The following is a 20,067-nucleotide window of genomic DNA, read 5'->3' as shown; positions in this document are numbered from 1 at the left end:
ACCATGAGAGCATCAGAGTAAAGCCTTAAAGTTGTTTTGGCCCCAGGCTCTGCAACCAGTAAGTAGTGAGGAAGCTTTCATCTTAGTCTTCGGTAATATTACTTTTTTATTGGTTTGAGGCAATAAAAAAATCAAAGGATGATTGTAATTATATTAAATAAGCACTGTAAGAGTTTTATTTTGTTTTCTTGTAGGAAACTGAAGTCTGGTAAATACTTTATCTGCAGTGCACTTCAACCACGACTCCAGGAGGTGGAAGGAGCCTAGTGTTACACTGACAAACAAGGATGTGCTATCAAGTGCCAACAGCAAGCAGGACCGGATATAGTTTACGAGGCGATGGTGTTCGAGTCACAGGAAGGTAACAGCATGAAAGATTTATGAATTCAGGACTCTATGGCCAACAGTGTTCAATACAGACTCTCACTGGTGGATTATTTTTAAGCAGCGAAAGTGAGCAACGAGTTTAGAAACCCATTAGTGTAAAATGAAAAGTGAACCAAAACAGGCGTATTTACGGTTTTTCTGTTGACAGAGAAAACATGAGTGTTTACTGATAAGTACTGAAGGGAACCTTTTATTGTATATCCTGGGTGTTACATGTTACATTTACTTTGCCAAACACCTCCATCCTGCACACCTCAACGCACACGGTCGCTTCAGAAATGACCAGAAGTAACCCCAGGTTGAAGGATTTTCTCCTTCAGAGCCTGGACAGGTAATAAAGCTGGAGGTCTTTTGATCTGTTTAGGAAGCTGGGCTGCAGTGTGACCACAGGTTTTCACCAAACTATTGGCTGCACAGCAACACAGTTCAAGCCACTGAGGAAAAATACAGTTTTTCCAAAGCTCTATAGCAAAATTATACTCATTGCAATCAGATGTAAAGTTTAACGTTTTCCTCCTGAGACTTGAAAAAGATAAAACTGTCCTCCAATTTCTTTTTTTATGTGATTTCCTATCTACTTACACCTAAAAGAACACCTTTTTATATCTTTTTTGGATGATTTAAGTATGAAATAGCAACAAAATGTATTGAAATGTAAGAGATTTCTGATTTTAAAATAACTCTAACCAAAAAAAGTACATTTTAACAAAACGCAAATCATTTCTGTTCATCTTCCGTCATTTTTAGGGGATAAAATTCCATTAATTTTTTTGGAATGAGAGCAGTAAACTATAAAACTCATACTTGCTTAAACTGTTTTTCCGTTCTCTCTTCCTATAGATATTTTAATAGGTAATAATCCCAGAAGCTGTTTTCTTCTTAGTAAAGCATCTTACATTTGCTTAATTCTGTTCTAGTTTAGTATTTTTTTTTTTTTTTATGAATCTTCTACTTCAACTGTAATTTATATTTCTAAATGAAGCACAACATAGTTATCTTTAATCATATATATATCATAGATATAATTTCCCAGCAACAAAACTATGGCTAGTAAAATGCTTTGTGGCTAGTAACTTTTAAAACCACTAGCCACGGTGGCTTTTGAGAAAAACAGCTCAAGTCAAGCCCTGCTTAAAAGGGTGAGAGGACCTTGTGTAACATTGTCAAGCAATGATCAATCAAATTCAATTCAATAATATAACTTTTTTTTTTTTTCTGAACAATAAATCCACCTGAAAGGAGGTACTACAAGAATTTAACTAGTCCTGAATTGGTATCGACTTGCACTGTAGTGACGACATACTTAATTACAAAAAGACTAAAGCACGTTATTCAGGTAGTGCATGGAATGACATCAACAAAGATACTAAAAACAGAAAGGAAAGCAAAAACTGTAAAAGAAAATATTTAAAAAGTTACAGTCATATCAAGTTGTTTAAAAGCAGAAGGAAGAGACTCTCTGATGTAAAAATTTGTTTATGACCAAAAAAAGGGTGCAGAAAAAATTCCAAGTTAAAGAACAAAACTAAAAGTTAAACTACATTTATACTAAACAGTACTTTAAAAACTAATTGCAGAAGTAAAAAATTGATTAAAGGAAGAAATTCTTAATGGAAAGTGAGTCAGATCGGAGATGAGCAGTCAAAAAGATGGAGGAACGGTTGAGTGATTAAACAGAGAAACAGACAGACAGAAAGACAGGCAGCTGGACTACAGATCAGTAGGAAAGAGAGTAAAGTTTGGAGAACATTGCAGATTTATCCTCACTATTCTGAGTCTGGAACATATTTAAATCAACACCTAAACCTTTCCAGATTACACAGAAACTTAACAAAAAAGAAAAAAAAAACAGAATATGAATGCATTTCAACTGCAATACCTAGCAGCAAAATCTGGAACATTCTGCAATAACAGAAAAATGGAACAAAAAACATAATATTGGGGGGTTGCAATTGTTTATCAACATTGAAGGGAAAAAAATAAAGAAAGGCTGCTTCAATTTCCTTTTTCTTATCTTCTATGTTTGGTTATATGACTTGCAAGTTATACTGTATGAGTGTTCCTGAGCTAACCAGGTGATACACACATGCAAAGCCTTAAATTAGGTATGCTAACATTTTTCAAGTGTCATCTCCCTCAGGGTGACATGCAATTAACCTTCTGTTATTGCACCAAGAAGAAGATCTCTAAGTGTGTTAGGGATGCTCCTTATAAAGAACAGTTTTTCTATGCACCTTAGGAAATGACTACAAAAGTTAATCTAAGTTTGACTAAACATATATGTATGAAAGCTAGATGTTATACCAAGAGAAAAACATATGCACCTCTTCTAAAATAAATCTGGTGCGATTAGAGAGAGGGACATGGATCCAGATGCAATTTTAAAAGGATCCAAAAGGATAACTTTGAAGCAAAGCAGGTGGTGGAAACCTCTAAACAAATATCGGGGCAGCTTACGGAAATCTTTTGCATGTAACACTGATGGACTGAGGTAACTCAGTAAAAGCAGCGACTCAGATTCATTGGCAGGAAAGACCTTTGTTGCACGGAAACGTAGAAGAGCTCCAGAAAAACAACCTGGAGGTTTGGCTTGCAGCAAAACTATGCATTCAGATTTAATGTTACGACATTTTTACTCAGACATCACCGTATAGGTCATCTTCCATTTTCACCATACAGCAGAGTTCATACCTCTTACACTTGGTTACTTTTATCACACGAGAATCCCAAAGAGTTAAGTGGAAGAGAAAAGGAGGATGACTTTTAGAGTTATTTGTATTTATTTGTTCCCCTGAGGCAATGTCAGGTGCAATTTCACGTCTGGAGAGTGAAACGGCACAAGATTGCATGAACAGAGAACCTGAGCATCAATTTTTGAGGCTTCGGATCGGAGGATGATTGCTCTGCAGGAAGATTTAAGCTTTCACTGAGGTTTAAATCTGTTACAGCCTCTAGCAGGTTTTCTTCCCATTTTAGCTTCATGCATTTATAAAACAATGTTAACTTCCCTCATCTCCTGGAGAAAGAATTCCCCTCATCATGATGCAGCCACCGCCATGTTTCGCTGTGTGGATTTCAAGCCTTTCTGAAGGCTTTCACAGGACGCTCTTCGCTTTTTTCACGACTTTCAATCGAGATGTTGTGAGAAAATAATCTAAAATTGTTTCAGATGTTAAAATCTGAGAGTTTAACCTTTAGGAAACAGGGACCATATGAAAGACGCTTAAATTTTTTTTTGGGTTTTATAAAAAATTTAGCTTAAGAAGATTAAACAAACAAAGAAAAAATCTTTGGAAAAAAACTGAAACAAACTAGAGGAAAGTGCTTAAAATTTGCTTTAAAATATCAAAATTAAATCTGAATGCTTACATTTTTTTATCTCTTGGACCATCCTGTACATTCCTAACAATGTATTACATCAACAAAGTAAAAAAACAGCTTTTCCCTCACAGTCTTTTATATAGAAAAAAATCCCCCTGCGAAGCACAAACTACCTGCTTAGCTGTGAGCTACAGTAAAGCACATATTATAGGGTGGTGGCATAAACCCACGCCCACACAACGCTTCCAGTCGTCATTAGAAACACTCAAAACACCTTCAGGACAAACTAAACAAAAGTCACCAAGCTGCCTGTGCTGGTTCCTTCACTATATCCAGCCAAAGCCAGACATTGACACACTATCTATGCTGGCCAATGAGACAGTCTTATCAAGTATATTCCAAATGATAGACAGGTTGTATCTTGCAGCGAGCACACATTGAGTACGGTACAAGTTTTATAGGTGATCCGATGCAGCCTGCTTTCTAAGACCAACTGTAGAAGTTGTAATCCAAACAAACAGCCTACATGACGAATCGACGCGCTGCCAAGTGCAAATGTAGGCCATCATAGCGAGCCCTCTAAACTGGCTCCTAAGAGAGCAAGCTTTGGCTCTGATAAAGTCAAACTAGCCACTCTGTGGGCCCTAGAAGGAAAGGCGGTGTTGATGTTGGCTGCAGTCTGGCTGATAGGACGCCTGCTAGCGAACACTGGCCACTGTCAGATAAACGCTACACAGCCCAGCAAGTGCTTTAAAACCCTGGCAAATTCACGAGAAACATTAAACAATGGCTTGATTTAGATATTATGGTTTATGATCATAAATCTGTGTAGAAACTGCAAAGCAGCTTGAAATAGCCTCGGTTTTATGAAGCTTGTACACTTTCAATATTTGAGGTTTATACACATTCATTGAACAGCTTCATAGATGGCTGCAGCTCTATAAAAGCATCACGGCCAAAATAAATACTGTTCCACCACAGCCTTCTTTCCTTCTATGTGCTGAACATCCTTTATTCCACTGCTTTTAAATATACTTTCCATTACATTGCTTTTCATTGAAAAACGAGGCCAAAAGCTATGAAATCTACATGTTTAATCAACTAACAGGAAAACAGATTTTAGCTTTTTTTTTTTTATTAGTGAGTGCATTGCTTATTGAAAGCAATCCTAGTTCACTCAACCCTAGATAGTATCTGCTTAACTTTATTTATTTTCAATGCCCTTGTTTAAGGTTTGATTTAATCTGTAGCTTTTTCTCGTCTTATATTTGTTCATAACATGAGAAAGTTTGTTTCATTTCAACTTTTCTACTAATGTATGTCTTCCACTAAAATATTTAAGGAGAGAGTTACCGCATTGCTCATAGGGGCCAATAGGTCGTGCTGATAGCAGCCCTTATCGGTGCGTAGGATGGAAGAATCAATACAAGCCGTTTCCAATCAGAGAGGTATTAACAGGATGCCAGAGGAAGCACAAACTGCTAGAAGATTCCGGAAATGCACTAGATTTTTTTTCTTTTTCAGTGGGGAAATCTCAGCTGTTCATTCAGGGATTTACTTTAGGACATAACAGGAAACCAAACTTAATAGAGCTGCTACCATTTCATCCTTTTAAGCAGTGACATTCCCTCTTTCATTGAACACTGCATCAGTTAAAATACAATCCAGGATCAGTAAAGGATCCACTTAGGTATTGCACTGAATATTGGGTTGAAGCGATTGATCCTTTCACTAGTCAGTGTTAATTTCTTCAACCAGGACGATGACGAAAATATATCAAATATATTAAAAATAATACTTAGTTAACGCACCTTTTCCCTAGTTGTAAAAGAGCAATCATAGTTGGAGAGAAAGGGTTATCAGCAGATCGGAGGTTTACAGAATCTGCAAGTAAAAACAGATCTCAGTTCTATTTAGTAAAAACATTAACCCTGTAATGCCAAATGTATCATATTTGATACAAACGGTTTCTGAAATGTTTTGCGTCTGACACCTTTTGCATAATTTAATGGTAAAAACTTTGCTCAAAATCCTATTGTACACAATCAGATATACCTGATAACAGAGGGCAGAAGACTACACAAAAAATAATCTTGACTAATCGCATAGTAATAAATTATTAATATCAAAAATGTATTTCTGTTTTTTTCTTTTTACATATTTTGTTAAAAGGCCAAATAAGGACTTCAAACCAAAAAAAAGGTAATTTCTGTTTTGTTTTAATTCTTGGATCGGGCTTTAAATGGTTAAGAAGGTAATGCATCTCTGCAGAATATTAGCTGAAAGTTGTTTTTTTATGTTATATAAATAAATTACCCAGCCATTACTACATACATCATTTCCTATTTTATATTTTCTTTAAAACGCCTCCCATATCATTAATTTATGTACTTTAGCAGAAGTTGAGCATTAGGGAAGCAATTTTTCCCCCCACAATAAATAATTTCAATAATCATCAATCAGGTCTCTTACGCAGTTGATCATTCATGTGGCTGTGGTGAAGCCTGATAAGATGGAGCCAGACTAAAGAATGTGAGTTGGAGCTTAAAAGTGAAACATAAGAGGACACAAGTGACTGGTGAAAGGTAGAGGAGCACTATGGAAGCTGCTAGCCTTGAAAGAGAACAGATATTGTTCAACCGATGCCTTTTAAAGAGGCTCACCAACAAGGATGCATGCCTGAATGCTCTCCTTCCTTGCAGTTTGTTACTCAGTAGCTTACTTCAACTGAATGGTATCACTAATAATAAGTATTTCATATAAGGACCTTCAGCCGGTTCATTGAGTAAACGTTAAAGTTGCAAACCGGTGGGTTTTTACATTAATAGCATGAGCGTATGTGGAAAAGTAAAAGAAAAGGAGGGAGAAATAAAAACCTTGTTAATTTTAAATCACTTCTGCATTTCCTTTGAAAGCTCACCCTACCTTTCCTTTGTGACGTTGAAGTCATTTATAGATGGTGGTTGATAGCGGTGGTTGCTGGGAGCTTCCCTTGTTTTTACACCAGACTAAAAATACAATTACATGGTAGAGCTCTGAGGATTTGAATTACCTTATAGTTAAACATTTCTAAATTACTTCAATTTGTTTAACCCTAAAACATTTCACCAATGTGTATACACCATCCAACACAGAAGAATGTAGAGAGGACTAAAAAGAGTCAATAAATCATCCTTTAAAGTCGTACGGAAATGGCTGTTGCATTTCCGAATTCTCCCAAGTGGTGCACGACTTTACACGAGTGAATAAAGTGAATTTCATTGGTTGTTTACCAAGGGTGCGGGATTGTTGTGGCGGAAGGTTCGCGAGCAAATTTGATTGGGGCCGGTTTGTCGGAAGCATCTTGCTAACCAGTTAGCAACTTAGTGCTAGTAGGTTCCCAATGGGAAATTCCATTGGTAGCCTCATGAGACCATCCTGATCTCGCAAGCTTTCAAGATTTCACTCGCTAATCAGTCTGGAGAATCTCCGATAAAGAAAATTTGGAGCCGTTCACCAAACGAACGTCCAATCAGCGTTGGTTGTGAGGCGGGTTGAGGTGGGACGCAACGAGAAGTGCGACAGTTCAGTCTAAAGAACATGGCGGCTTCAGCCGATGAAACTAGCGTTAGCATGGCTATCGAGCAAGTTTTATCGGAATTACAGAGTATTTCTTCACTGAAAGAAGAGCAAAACACTGATCTGGAGGCTTTTCTCAGAGGAAAAGATGTTTTTGCTCTTCTCCCGACTGGTTTCGGCAAGAGTAGCCTGGCTGTTAGTATGTCATATGCTTCGTTGATCTGATTGGTTTATTTGGCCCGTCTATCACCAACATAGGCCAATCAGCTAACCAGTATTTTCGCCCCTTCCCAAAATTACTTCAATGGAAGGTTTCCAGATTGATATGCGGAGCAAATCCATCTGGCGGAGTCAGGTTATTCCATTGGGACCAAGTAGAACTAAATTGGTGCCTTAGAAACGACACAGTCAAGGAACGCTATGGACAGAGGAAACATGCAAGAGGAGGAGAGTTTAGTGTCGGAGGTCGTGGATGAGTCTCCTCCGTCATCCATTTTTTATTTAGAGGAGGAAAGCGGGGACGAAGATGTTGTGGAAGAGGACGCCAGGGCGGCAGAAGCTTGGTTTGGTGTAGAAGGCTTCCAGCCGTACATGTTTGAGCCCTTGCCTCGCAACGCTGCCAGTTCTGTTAGCTCTACGCCTGCCGAAGACACAGACGTCCATCCCCGTGAACACTGGGACGGAACTCAATGGGAAAGGAAATTATTCTAATTTCTTATTTCAACCGTTGCGTATATTAGCTGCGACATATGAATCAAGATGCTATAACCGAAAGAATTTGATTGACAGATGACCGTTGATATATGATTGATCGAATTTAGGTGAACAAGCTGACGTAGAACTAACTGGCCTGCATAAGATAACAAAAAACACAGATTTTAAGACAGGATTTTTTCAAACAGAAATTTTTTAACTTTTGGAACAATATTGTCTGATAAAGAATACATTTATATACATGTTTAAGCCAGAATGATTTGACAGTTAAATATGACTTCCCAGCGACTTTAAATAGACGAGCTATTCACCAAAGTGAGGTTTGTGAAAGATAAAAAAAATGGCTGTATGTTTGAAATTGACTGCAGATACATTTCCAAGAAAACATTGCAATTATCTAAACCCACTAAAGCCGACTGTGTCATCTTTGATACAGGTTTTCCAAAGACCCCTTTACCAGAGTTAATCCCGTTTAGAATAAATATGTTGATAAATGAATGTATTTCAGACATTCTCTTTAGATATAAAAGACATTTTTCCCATTAAAATTCTAAACTTTTTGTAGGACTTCATGAGACAGACCAACAAAAAGTAGTAAGAAGGAGGCTTGAGAATGAATCATACATGCAAAACTTTGCGGTGTGAGTATGTGTTTAGCCCCATTTACATTGATACCCTTAGGGAAAAAACAAAACATATTTGAACCTATTTGAGGTCAAGTGATTGAAAAACAAAAGTTCACATGGGTGTAATTTAATCTCACTGTTTTATGAAGGCTTCAGAGGCTTAAGAGAGATCATCAGTGAACAAACAGCAACAAAGGCAAAGGAACAGCAGGTTAGGAAGAAGCATAAAGCAGGAGTAGATAGAAAAGTGTCAAGAAGAAAGTCATTGGAAAGGAAAACCACTAAAATACAGTTTTTAGTTTCACATAAGCATTAAAGACCCAATGAACATGTGGAAGGCAAGATCGGAATTCATGACATCTGTATGGTAAAGCATGGTGCTGGCAGCATCATGCTGCAACAAGGCTTTTGGTTTGTCACATAAAATAATGCTGCTAAGACTGAAGCTAGTTGTGACACAAATTTCAAACGTTAATGATATTTCTGCATGCCCTTCGGTCATATTACTGATATTAAAAGGCAAGGTAAAAACCAAGATTCTATGGGTTATACGCTATATAAACCAAAGGTATAACCAACTCTAACTCAACATAAAAGAAAGCAGTTGGGTTTTATTTGCCTCTGTTTATTGACTGGATAAGGTTTTATTGGGTGTGAATGCTGCTAAATAAAGAACAGGGAGCCCTTCCTTCTGGTTACAGTTATATTGTAATTGAAAGGTTTTGCTGTGCATTATTAGCAGTGACAGAAGCTGAATCTGACATAGTGCTCTGGCCCAGTTGTGGGTTGAACGTCACGGAAGAATCTAAATGTTTTGTTTACTCATTGTGTGCCAGCACGAAAAGTTCTAGTGGACCCCGCCCAGACAAACCTGCATTCAGGGTTACTTTGTTGACAATACACCGAGGAATCCCCGTGCATTATCTTTATATGACAAGCATTGATAACACAGTATAAGTGAAAATCAAGCAAAGTGGATTCAATTTTAATCTCCTTTAATACCCAAAGAGATCTGAACTTCCTGTAGGTTAGATCTCCATCGCTGTTGGACATATTTAAAAGGAGCTTAGGGCATTCCTTGCAGAGTTGTGATGACGCATCTCTGACTGCTGCTCTATCAACATGACAGGAGTGACGGTGTTTAGCCACCAACAGCAGAGCTTTTCGCGCTTCCCTTCAAGCATCCGGGCGAGCGCATGGTGCAGAACAGGGTGGGGTTTTGAGTAAAGAAAACGCCACTGCAGGTAAAGTCCATAACTTTGAAGTTAATATCACAACATTAAAAGCTTATTAGTGGCAATTAAGACGCTTAACTGTCCTCATGTCTCGAGTGAAGAGATGGAACCAAAAGTTATTTGTCTCCTGAAAGATTCAAAGTGGAGTGTGCTCAAAATATTGCATAACCTGTGGAGAGCCAGATGACTGAGTGCAAAAGAACAGGTAAAAGTAATTCACAGTGATTCTACAGGTACACTATCGTTCAAAAGTTTGGGGTCACATTGAAATGTCCTTAATTTTGACGGAAAAACACTGTACTTTTCAATGAAGATAACTTTAAACTAGTCTTAACTTTAAAGAAAAACACTCTATACATTGCAAATGTGGTAAATGACTATTCTAGCTGCAAATGTCTGGTTTTTGGTGCAATATCTACATAGGTTTATAGAGGCCCATTTCCAGCAACTATCACTCCAGTGTTCTAATGGTACAATGTGTTTGCTCATTGGCTCAGAAGGCTAATTGATGATTGGAAAACCCTTGTGCAATCATGTTCACACATCTGAAAACAGTTTAGCTCATTACCGAAGCTACAAAACTGACCTTCCTTTGAGCAGATTGAGTTTCTGGAGCATCACATTTGTGGGGTCAATTAAACGCTCAAAATGGCCAGAAAAAGAGAACTTTCATTTGAAACTCGACAGTCTATTCTTGTTCTTAGAAATGAAGGCTATTCCATGTGAGAAATTGAAGATTTCCTACAACGGTGTGTACGACTCCCTTCAGAGGACAGCACAAACAGGCTCTAACCAGAGTAGAAAAAGAAGTGGGAGGCCGCGAAGCACAACTGAGCAAGATGATAAGTACATTAGAGTTTCTATTTCGACTTCAGGGCAGAGTGGCAAAGAAAAAGCCATATCTGAGACTGGCCAATAAAAGAAAAAGATTAAGATGGGCAAAAGAACACAGACATTGGACAGAGGAAGACTGGAAAAAAGTGTTGTGGACGGATGAATCCAAGTTTGAGGTGTTTGGATCACAAAGAAGAACGTTTGTGAGACGCAGAACAAATGAAAAGATGCTGGAAGAATGCCTGACGCCATCTGTTAAGCATGGTGGAGGTAATGTGATTGTCTGGGATTGCTTTTGTGCTGGTAAGGTGGGAGATTTGTACAGGGTGAAAGGGATTCTGAATAAGAAAGGCTATCACTCCATTTTGCAATGCCATGCCCTACCCAGTGGACAGTGCTTGATTGGAGCCAATTTCATCTTACAACAGGACAATGACCCTAAACACACCTCCAAATTGGTAGGATCTTGGTGAGGATGTTCCCAATCGCTGCTTGGACCTTTATTAAAGATTTACCTCTCTCATATTTTGCACCTGAGCAAACTTCTACGGAATAAACATGCAATCTCTAAGCATATTTGATAATCCAACATAACTTTTAGCTCCTCTTCTCACAAGAGAAAGAAGAGCTGAAAGCATGCAGTTAACTCAGTGGTCGTACTAACAGAGGATCACACGTCTCCCAGACGTCGACACTGATCCAGGTCATGCACAAAGGCAAATGTTAAGGGTGGAGTTAAGGCTTAAATCTCTAAATCCACCATTGTGCTATCTCACCCTGTAAGCAGGAGAGGCAGCTGTTACCCAGGCTGTTTTGATTCCAGCATGCCAAACTCTGACACCTCTACACTTTTACTGCAGCCTACCGTCTCAGGTTGTGTCCTACTTTTTGTGAGCATGTTACAGGAGCTTAAATAACCTAAAAACACAACAAAGTGTCACCAAACAAGATGGAAGCGTGGCGAATGGTTCATTTTTCACAACCAAAGAATGCCTGACAGATCATCAGAGCTGCGTATAAAATGTTGCCCATGTGGTTCTTGCAGAACCAAGGCGACAGGGTTATAATGATAAAATGGGATTAGAGAGGAAGAGGAGGGGATAACGGTACAAAGAGTGGAACTGACTGTTAACAGGATCACCCAGGTTACCATGTCATGCTTCGACTTTAACGAGCGCAAGGTCAGTAAAGAATAACACACACCAGATTAGCTGCTTCACATTAGGACCAGAGCAGGAATTAGAGCAGGGTGAGCCGTAAAACAGGGAGAGTCTAAGAGTCTAGTAGGAATATTTGCACTTTGTACATTTTGTCACTTAACTACATATTCAGTCAACTTTAAGAGAATTGCATATGATGCACCAAAACAAAGCAGCATAGTTGCTAAGTGCAAGTAAAATGATGCATATTTTATTTCAATGTATGAAGTTCTGTAGAACCATTTGCTCTCAGTCACCCATGGGTGTAGGTTTTAGTCACACAGTAAATGCAGCCGTTCTGTTTCTGGCCTCAGACAGCTCAGGGTGACGATGATGACAAGCAGGGTTGGCTTTTAAAGTAATAGTGTAAACTTGGTGAATCCAACAGGGATTTATTTTATTCAGTCCATTGGAAAAGAAGGAAAATGCCAAAACTGCAAACCTACCCTGATACGACCGTTCCGCTACAGTTCAGAAAAACAACCAAGAGCCTTTTTGTGACTCTGAAGAAGAATTGCAGAAATCCACAGCTCAGGTGTTGACAAGGAAACTATAACTAAAGAACTTCACAAAAATACATTAATGGAAGAACAGCGAGAAGGAAGATATTTTTGACAGTTTTCTGCTCATATGAAACCAATATTTAACGTTTTGACACATGAAATGCACTAGTAAGGGTAGGGTGACAGGTTAAGGTTAATGAGATATGTTTGAGCCTAAACCAAGGTTAAACTTGGAAGAAAACTGTTAGATGCAGCTGCAAAACTTGAGATCGAGTCTCACAGCCAGAAAAATTAATGCTTTAGTTTAAACATACTCATGTTTTTTAATTTTCAAATTAACATAAAGACTTGAAATTAATCGATAAGCTGCTCTAAGACTCTAAACTGATGCTACTCATTCAATCTGACTGAGTTTTTACTTTTTTGTAGAATGAAAATGGAAATAAAAACCTTATTTCTAGAAGTGCATCACTTTTAGAGATATACATCCAAAAACTTTTAGATGTTACTGCAGCAGAAGATGACTTTGCACGGTTTTCACTGATTTATAAAATCTATGTTTCTTTCATTGATTGATTAACTTTATTGATCTCCCAGTGGAGAGATTTACTAATTCACTTCCCTTTTTCTTCCTTTCTGTTGATCAGTTCAAAGTAAAAAAACACTAAAGTTTGTAGCTATTATCAGTGGCGGCCGGCCCATAGGGGGCGCTGGGGCACCGCCCTCCCTGATAAGAAGAGAGAAACGTAAAATATATTTTTAGAAATTAACTCACAAATGTCAGTTTTACTCTCTAGACTAGACTGTGTACCTATAAGCAAAACAAATTATATAAACTACATTTCCAATCCGTGTATCATTCGTTCTTTCTATTTTCAATTGCCAATCAAAAAACAAAAAATAAAAAATTGACTGGTTATTTTGTTTTTTGTTTTTTATCGTTAAACCAAAAACAAAAAAAGGATTGGTTTTTCATATTTCAATTCTAAGCTCAGATCAAGAATACGAAATGGAAAAACGGACAGCAACGCAGAATTTGATTTTAATATTTAATCGGTACAGTTTACATGACCCGGAAGTTTGGTGGAGCGTTAGCTAAAAAAACAATTGGCTTACTCCCACCACGTTCAATCAAACTGCACCAGATAAGGCAGTCGGACCTATCAGCCATGGACAGTTAGGTTTTATTTCGAGGATCCAAGCGTGTGACTCTTGAGGAGGACATGACAACGGAGAAAATTTGCAGGATTTTCCAGGTATAACTTTTTTCTTGAAACTTTTCTGTGCACTGTACTTTTAACTAGCAACAACAAACAGCTTCTCGATCAACATAGTGTGTGGTTCTAGCGTCGCCATGGTAGCCACTTCATTACCCCAACTGCTGCGCAAAGAGCTATTTCCGGGTCACGTAAACTGTACCGATTAAATATTAAAAACAAATTCTGCGTTGCTGTCCGTTTTTCCATTTCGTATTCTTGATCTGAGCTTAGAATTGATATATGAAAAACAAATCCTTTTTTCGTTTTTGGTTTAACCATAAAAAACAAATAACAAAATAACCAGTCAATTTTTTATTTTTTGATTGGCAATTGAAAATAGAAAGAACGAATGATACACGAATCCGTGTATCATTCGTTCTTTCTATTTTCAATTGCCAATCAAAAAACAAAAAATAAAAAATTGACTGGTTATTTTGTTATTTGTTTTTTATGGTTAAACCAAAAACGAAAAAAGGATTGGTTTTTCATATATCAATTCTAAGCTCAGATCAAGAATACGAAATGGAAAAACGGACAGCAACGCAGAATTTGTTTTTAATATTTAATCGGTACAGTTTACGTGACCCGGAAATAGCTCTTTGCGCAGCAGTTGGGGTAATGAAGTGGCTACCATGGCGACGCTAGAACCACACACTATGTTGATCTAGAAGCTGTTTGTTGTTGCTAGTTAAAAGTACAGTGCACAGAAAAGTTTCAAGAAAAAAGTTATACCTGGAAAATCCTGCAAATTTTCTCCGTTGTCATGTCCTCCTCAAGAGTCACACGCTTGGATCCTCGAAATAAAACGTAACTGTCCATGGCTGATAGGTCCGACTGCCTTATCTGGTGCAGTTTGATCGAACGTGGTGGGAGTAAGCCAATTGTTTTTTTAGCTAACGCTCCACCAAACTTCCGGGTCATGTAAACTGTACCGATTAAATATTAAAATCAAATTCTGCGTTGCTGTCCGTTTTTCCATTTCGTATTCTTGATCTGAGCTTAGAATTGAAATATGAAAAACCAATCCTTTTTTCGTTTTTGGTTTAACGATAAAAAACAAAAAACAAAATAACCAGTCAATTTTTTATTTTTTGTTTTTTGATTGGCAATTGAAAATAGAAAGAACGAATGATACACGGATTTACACGGATTATTTCCCTATCTACTGTCATTAATTTGTGGATTTCCAAAGACAGACTCCTACCGTCTCTGTTCTGGGGGCGCTGATCAGACTGACCCACATTTGCAGAGAATCTGTCAATCATGTACTATTGCTAGGTGAATTTAATGGCCAATCAGCGTCTCGGAACTTTATGGTCTTGGGGCGCTGAAAATACTGGCTTTAACAGGCTTCTGAACCCAAGCGCAGGTGCAGACAGTTAGAGGAAGGATGGCGAATGTAACGACCGAGATGCAGCTTCCACCAAATTCGGTGAGATCCTTATTTATCTACCCGTTTGCCAGAAGAATATCCCTGTTGTAGGATATGAACATTTCATGTCATGGTTATTGTGACTGTGACGAATCCACCTCGTCGCTTAAAACAACCTCTCTAACTTTGCGCGCCACACACACATTCCTGTTATACTGTGTTTGTGAGGACCAATACACTCGCGCTGAGACCAGTAGCTTCATGAACTTAAAACACACAAGCTGTTCCTGGTTACCTGCTGGCGTATTGAGGGTGCACACTTAATATTTCAGTGGGGTTAGCCGTGTGTGTGTGTGTGTGTGTGTGTGGGGGTGTGTACATGTTTATGCTATGGGGACTTGTCATCTTCAGTCTGGCTGCGTCTTTGCTGGGTTCAAACCCAGTTTGGTGTAATTGAATAAGTCAATGAATCTGTGTAAAAGAATTAAGTTGTAAAAATTATTTGTTTTTGTACATCAATTGTTTGTGGAGGTAATATATGGACAAAACTGATTAATGAGAAGAAATCAGAAATAAGAGAGCCTGAGGTGAGGGGCTTAAACTATTTAATGAGGGCTGTGGGAAGAAAAGCTGCAATTTTTGTTTTCTGTTTCTTTGTTACATTGCTGGTAACCGGAGGGAGGCTGAGGCCCAGAGTATCTTGTATGTTTAGTTTCTTTTGCACCCTGTTTTGAGTTTTTGAGGTCAATAAATCACCAACACCGGTAACCCGACTGAGACTGGATTCTTGGAGGCCAAAGAACCCCGTCACAGTGACCCAAATCATCACTGTTACTGTTATTATATAGTAAATTAAATCATTACTGTTAAATTGTATGTATTGTCCAATTGTTTATTTGAATTCTTATTCCGGATTAGTTGGAGACATACACTAGGCTATATCAGCCCCACCAAAAATATTTTTCACCAGCCTCCACTGCCTGCTATATATATATTTTTAAAGAATCTTAAACAATATTTGTGCAAAAGATGCAGCAATTCCACAAAAGTCTAAAAATAATACATCAGACAATGCAAAATGTCATCTTAATCCTTGACTTTATACAAAGATAATGCAACTATTGACATGAGGAGCTTTAGGCGCACCTACCTGTAGCTCACACCATGCCACCTCCACTGTTGTTTCCGTGTCCAAACCTTTATACACAGTCTTGAAGGAACCTCTCCCGATCTCTATGTTGAATTTGAGATATCGTCCATCAGGTGAGGTTGCCACTGCTTTGGTTTCCACATCCTCCCTCTCCTCCTGCTCCCACTGCGTTTCAAAGGTGATGCGGGACAGCACCTTGTTCTGTCGGTGCTGGAGCTCGTTATCAGAGTCCGAGCTCGCTTCGTGAGCTTTGGCTCTGCGTTCCGAGGGCCAGTTTCCTCCGGTGGGCCCCGCGGCGTTGGGCTCCTGGCCCCCCGAGGGCGCATCGGTGCCTGCGTCCTGGCTGGAGACGGGAGACAGCTGCTTTGGAGACTCGTCCGCTTTTTCCTCCTCTACTCTGGACTCCGCGAGCGTCAGGATGTTTTCCGCTGACCAGGACAGGGCTTTGGAGAGGGCGCTGCTGTAAAGAGGGGAATCAATGTCCATGGTGATTTTCTGCAGGCAGTAGGAGTTCCTCCGCGCGTTCAAGCCATGCGTCCTGAGGACCGTGCGGGATAAGCAGTCGTCCGTCATGTCCACTGAGAGGCCTGGGAAGCCGCGTCCTGGGATCTCAACCTGTGCGTGAGACATTGTGGCGCTTCAAGGCTTACCAATTTTAGAGCCTAAAGGTGGAAACGACATTAGACACATTTGGAAAAAAACAGCAAAATCACAAGATATGGGAAGAGATTCAACATTTCCGACTAATAAAAAAAATAAAAAATAAACTCCATGCATTAAAAGGATACTTACTTTTGCGTAAAAATGCGTAACCCATGAAACTCGTGCGTAAAGTTAACGCATAATCGAAGTCTCTGTTAGCTCTTCCTTTTTCTCTAATTAAACCTCTGCTCTTCCCAGAGACCTGAAGACATAACCTCCTGTGAGAGGACGGAGCAGCCAATATCACCAATGCTCCAGTGGGCCGTGCGTCCTGATCGCTCCAACTCCGCCCACCGCAGCCTCTGACGCGCAGAGATCCATCCGGAGGGAGCAGCTGCTTCCAAAGTTACAGAAGATCAATAAAATACGACTATTTGCTTTATGGGGGGGAAATTGTGAAATAAATAATGTGAAAATGTAATAATATGACGATTTAAAAAGGGAAAAAATTCTATCTATCTATCTGTTTTTAGTTGATGTAGAAATAATTACAGGTACAATTTAGATTTTAGAAATTAAAGACTAAACTTCTTACTTTTTATTCTGATCTGTAAAGAATTCAAAAATAAAACACATAAAAAAACAATTTGTGGTAATAACATTACAAAAGGCGCAGGTGAAATCTAACAACTGTCTTATAATTGTTGAAATATTCATTGTACTGCAGTACAGAAAACTAATTTTATTCTTAAAGTGTCATAAAATAAAATGTATTTGGTTAACTTTGAACGCGTTCGATGTTTGTGTTTCTAATTCAGTTCAGGTGGATTTAAGTGTTGAATTTCTTTTACTTTCAGTCTGACCTAATTTTTTCTCAGCCTGAAAGAGAGATAAGCAACCATGATAGAAAGGAGGATAGCAATTCTAGGTCTGCCTGCAGGGGGAGCTACAGGACGGTGGAGCAGCTGCCTCTGTCTGTAACAGGAAACCACTATCAGCAAGGCCACACTGGGCTCCACCTGTGTAACAAGAACACTGCATGGTTTTATCAGCAAACACAGAAATACACACATATACACGACTCCCTGGAGCCGTATCATCCTCACAGCACATGATGTGAGCAGGCCATCCAACATGCTGTCATTCAACGCAGCTGCAGACACAGAGAGCTCCATCATGAAGGATTTACTCTGCACGTCTTACAACAGAGCTGTGCTCCGCCTGTGGCATTTACAGGATTGTAGGGAAGTTTTGAATAGTCCCTTTTTATTCTTAATGCTTCCAATGCTCCTGATTCCAATATATTTTCTATTTTTTTTTTACATCTAACCATGACGACATATTCTACAACATACTGAGGAAATACAAAGCTTACAGCCCAAAGGTCTGGCTAAAGTAGATGAGGAATTATTCAAATCAGACCTAACCAAATAAATTATGATATTCTGAACTTCTAATTAGTTTAAACTTATATTTTAAAAAAAGCTAAAACAAAAGAGAAAGACTTGAGATTTACATAAAAGACCAACACACTGAAAAAAAATCTTACTAAGTCATTGTTTCTTAAAATAAGTGCATTTTTTCTTGGTTTGAGGAGGTAAAAGAGACATTTTGCCAATGGAACAAGACAATTTACATTTAAAATAACAAAACACAATTGCATGTTCTTATTTCAAGTGCATATTATCCAATTATCTTATTTTAGGAGTAAAAATACTCATTCTATTGGCAAACAACCTCATTTACCTACTCAAATTAAGGGTAAATACATTTAATTTAAGAAAGTTTTACTTATTTCTAAATCGTTTTTCCATGTGCTTTATTGAACGTGTCAGAATAGAAATCTGAAAGGTGCGGCATGCATATGTTGGCCCCTTTTACTCCATTTATAGAACAATCTTTCACTGTTAATCCATCTGGAAGTCTTTCAGGCCAAGTGATGACAAATAAGCCCCTTCTGCCAGCTTCCCTTTTATTTATCAGCGCCATTGAGCTTTTTTTTTATCTGCTTGACACAACATGATACAGCCACTGCCATGTTTTTTTTTTTTTTTTTCAAATTGAAGGTAGGTTTAAGATGATGTGCACAGTTTTGTACATTTCAATTTGAAAAAATCACACAAAGAGAAAAGATAATTAGGAGAAATGTATTGACCAATTACTTGGTCTTTGGCGCTTAGACCTTGGCAGGAAACATAGCGCTTAATTTTGATAGATATGCATGAACAGGAGTAAAGAACAGGGCTGTTTCCCTCCCGGCTTGAAACTGGTGGTTGAGTGGAGATAGATGAAGTTGGTCAGTCTGTAGACTGCTGGTTGGTGAGACGGTCTGCTGAGCTTAATGGGGAGATCCAGTGGACTGACTGGGCTGATACTAGAGCTTCACTCAGGGACCTGGAAGATGGAAGCCCAGCTTGGATAACACAGGTTGAGAGAACCTATACAAGATTAGCAAGCATGAAGCGACAGTGGAAAGGAAAAACTCCCCGTACGGAAGAAACCTCTGGCAGAACCAGGCCCAACATGGTGGTCTTCTGCCGGACCGGTTGAAATGAGAGAGGGAATTCAGTAAGATTCCGGGAGGAATGACACCCTGATGAAGCTTTAGCTACGATGGTGGAGGAGGGTTGAAACGCGGTCATTTGAATGAAGTCACACAGCACATCTGCCGCCGGCGCACAGGAGCAGACAAGCGGGGATTGGAGGCCTTTTAAAATGAACTTTGGATGCCGATTGGCTTTCGTGGAGGTGAGGTTTATAGCTGATTGGCGGTGTCTCAGGTAGATGTAGGAGAGCAATGAGTTTCTTCAGTTAAACTTCCGCCTAGGCTCCTTTTTTCATGCAGCCAGACAGTATGAGTTTGGCTTAATCTAACCAGAACACCTCCTTTCTTGTTTTGTTGTGTCAACTAGATAATTGATTCCCAAAATGGGGGTCGAGGCACCAATTGGGGTCACAGATAAACAAGTGGAGGTCTTGATATTCTCTACAGTAATTAAACCAAATAATAAATATGATAATGAGGTATATTTGTGTGTTTAACGATATAGAAACATCGCTTAGAAGAGAACGTTTTTTTATATATATATTTTTTGTATATCTGTTTTTATTACAGATATACTGATGTTTTATAGATTATTAAAATTGTTTGCTGCTCAGGAAATAGTTTGGGTCATGGAAGTTTAGGAACCTCTGCACAAGATGGGTGACTGTGAAGTGCAAAGATGACTTCTTTTGACTTTCCTTCAGTAATGGGGGAATGTTTAA

The 20,067-nt window shown here is 38.7% G+C and overlaps 1 protein-coding gene and 1 long non-coding RNA gene across 3 annotated transcripts in view; one reads left to right on the top strand and one right to left on the bottom strand.

Annotated features, from left to right (window-relative positions):
• Positions 1-17,109, bottom strand: part of wnk4a (WNK lysine deficient protein kinase 4a) — an 87,097-nt gene extending 69,988 nt beyond the window's left edge. For both annotated transcript variants that reach the window (XM_038296934.1, XM_038296935.1), the window contains exons 1-2: positions 16,951-17,109; positions 16,159-16,820 (exon numbers count right to left, since the gene is read on the bottom strand). In XM_038296934.1, the coding sequence (XP_038152862.1) occupies positions 16,159-16,788 (630 nt within the window). In that variant the 5' untranslated portion in view covers positions 16,789-16,820; positions 16,951-17,109. The remainder of the gene's footprint in view (positions 1-16,158; positions 16,821-16,950) is intronic.
• Positions 108-17,589, top strand: LOC119791083. Its single transcript, XR_005281806.1, has 2 exons — positions 108-361; positions 17,059-17,589. It is a non-coding gene; the product is annotated as an uncharacterized LOC119791083 (long non-coding RNA).
• The last annotated feature ends 2,478 nt before the right edge of the window (positions 17,590-20,067 follow it).

Source organism: Cyprinodon tularosa, unplaced genomic scaffold (genome assembly GCF_016077235.1).
Source record: "Cyprinodon tularosa strain WSP-4 unplaced genomic scaffold, ASM1607723v1 ctg38, whole genome shotgun sequence".
Classification (NCBI taxonomy): domain Eukaryota; kingdom Metazoa; phylum Chordata; class Actinopteri; order Cyprinodontiformes; family Cyprinodontidae; genus Cyprinodon; species Cyprinodon tularosa.
Note: the sequence above shows the minus strand (reverse complement) of the source record. Positions and strands in the feature narration are given on the sequence as shown.